The 2,148-nt window shown below is 41.9% G+C and overlaps 1 protein-coding gene across 1 annotated transcript in view; it reads right to left on the bottom strand.

Annotated features, from left to right (window-relative positions):
* The window catches only part of LOC105264053 (Testicular haploid expressed gene), a 5,758-nt gene that overhangs the window by 1,587 nt on the left and 2,023 nt on the right, over window positions 1-2,148 (bottom strand). The window contains exons 3-6 of the mRNA XM_011300628.1: window positions 1,403-2,080; window positions 1,085-1,296; window positions 324-639; window positions 116-200 (exon numbers count right to left, since the gene is read on the bottom strand). Of these exons, the coding sequence (XP_011298930.1) occupies window positions 418-639; window positions 1,085-1,296; window positions 1,403-2,080 (1,112 nt within the window). The 3' untranslated portion in view covers window positions 116-200; window positions 324-417. The remainder of the gene's footprint in view (window positions 1-115; window positions 201-323; window positions 640-1,084; window positions 1,297-1,402; window positions 2,081-2,148) is intronic.

Raw genomic sequence — 2,148 nt, 5'->3', positions numbered from 1 at the left:
ATTTGCTACACGGTGAGGAAAATTTGCGAATCAGTTCCGTAAAATTTACGGTACCGTTTGTTTTTTATCCATTATTTGAACTCACGACGTCTGGCATGTCAGGCAAGGATCTTACCACGGGTTTGTTATTGTTATTGAGTAGATCGACACACACCCTGCCGATGGGACAACCGGGCTCCCGAGGTCACGTCTTCAGAACCCTAAAAAATGCGGTTCCAGTCACATTAAATTTACGTGCAATTGAGTGATCTTTACGTTCTTCGATGTACTTTTTACTTAAAATACCGGTTTTACGAGTTCAGGAAAAAAATAGGTGAGTGTACCGTTTTTGGGCTTGATGTTGCGGTGGAACAATTTTTTTCAGAATCGAATATATTTCATCGATCAACAAAAATCATAGCGTTGAATTATCGTTTTTCATTCTTCTTTTTGATTTTTGATAGCATTTCTAGCGTTCAATTGCCGTTGAGCCCCTTCAGGATCGAAATAAGGATCGACGGTGGGTTCGAAAGCAATCGGATCAGGAGTTTCGATCTTCTCTTTATTTTTTACCTCAGCTTCCTCCGGAATTTCGTCATCAGCGGTTTTACATTCTTTCTCTTTATATCGAGGTACGCGGGGTAGTCTCTTCCCATAAGGCTGAAAGAATCATTTTTAGAAATTAAAACTAGAACTGAGCTACGCCCGTATTGACAGTCTTCGGGTGTCCGTTAGCTTAGAATGTTTACTATAATATTTACTCATTATTATTTATTCCCTGCGCCGACAGAAACATTTAGTAAAAATTACGGAACTTTCAGTTCGCTTACCGATTACGGAATCGACTGGAAAAATTCAGGTGACGGTATCATAATTTTTCACAGATAATTTCGATAAAAAGACGTGACAGTTCCATTAAAAATTTCCTACAACCATATTTCGCTGCAGAATTACGGGAAAGACACCAAATTTTTACTATAATTGTTGTTCCTCTATAAAAAAAAATCCTAAACAAAATGTTAGGGCACCATCGAATGTAGCGATCTCAGTAATTTTCCTGTTATTTGTCTCTCTATGTCAGTTTTTCCGGAATATTTTTACTCACTGGTATAGGAATTATCGGCTGGCGATATTTATTGAGTTTTCTTGGCGGTCGTTTTTCAACAGGCTCTCGAGGATTACTTGGTTTAGCGAGTTCTGTGACCCGCGCAGAAACAGGACTCGTCAGAGCGGATTTCTTCACGTCAAAGGGTTTCTTCCGAGTGACCGTGTCCTTGTGGACATGAGGTTTCGCAAGTTCCGTCATTCGTGGAGACCCTAGAAAAGAAAATTAAACATAAGAATTTTTTTTTTAATGCAATTTGTATCGGAATTCTACAGGAAAAATCTCTTGGCATCGAAGGTAATTTAGGATTCATCTCACCGGAGTAATTCAGGGCTGATTCCTTAACCTTCAGAGGATCTCCATCTTTCCAGGGTGGAGGCTCGAACCTCCAGGCGTTTCTCTTCGCTCGTTTTTTCCTGGACTCTTCATCGTCAGCTAGTGGAGTTGGTCTTGGGATGAATCTCGTCTGTTTTGGTCTAGCCTCTGTCTTCGGTTTAGCTATTTTCTGGGTGTCTAGCTTTTCTTTTTCTTCTTCTATCTTAGGAGCTTCTGGAACGGGTTCAGGTGCTTGCTCCACCATTTCTTTCACTTCTGCATTGTTGTTCACCACTTCAGCTTCTCCGTCGACTTCTAGAGCTTCAGCGCCATCTTCTTGCGTCTGTTCTTCGATTTCTGGTGCTGGTGCTTCAGGTTCTGGTGCTGATGCTTCGGGTTCTGGTGCTGATGCTTCGGGTTCTGGTGCTGATGCTTCGGGTTGTGGCTCAACTGGAGTTTCTTCCTGTTCACGATTGGCTGCTGCTTCTTCCTCCAATTTTCGGAGTTTTTCTGCTCGTTGGAATTGCTCCTCGAGGGCCTGCTTCCCTCGAGTTTCTATTTCACTGAGGTAGAGCTCTTTAAATTTCTTCGCGTCGTCATCTTTCCTCAATCTCAGGAAGCGGTAAGAAGGAAGTGATAGGAAGTTCATCCAAGGAGTAGCCTGCGGGAAAATGAGAGCACCTCAATTTCTACATAAATTTTATCCAGTGATCTTCGGGGAAACAAAAAACCGCTGAAATCCAAAGAGA

The sequence above is a fragment of the Fopius arisanus genome, unplaced genomic scaffold (genome assembly GCF_000806365.1).
Source record: "Fopius arisanus strain USDA-PBARC FA_bdor unplaced genomic scaffold, ASM80636v1 scaffold00018, whole genome shotgun sequence".
NCBI lineage: Eukaryota > Metazoa > Arthropoda > Insecta > Hymenoptera > Braconidae > Fopius > Fopius arisanus.
Note: the sequence above shows the minus strand (reverse complement) of the source record. Positions and strands in the feature narration are given on the sequence as shown.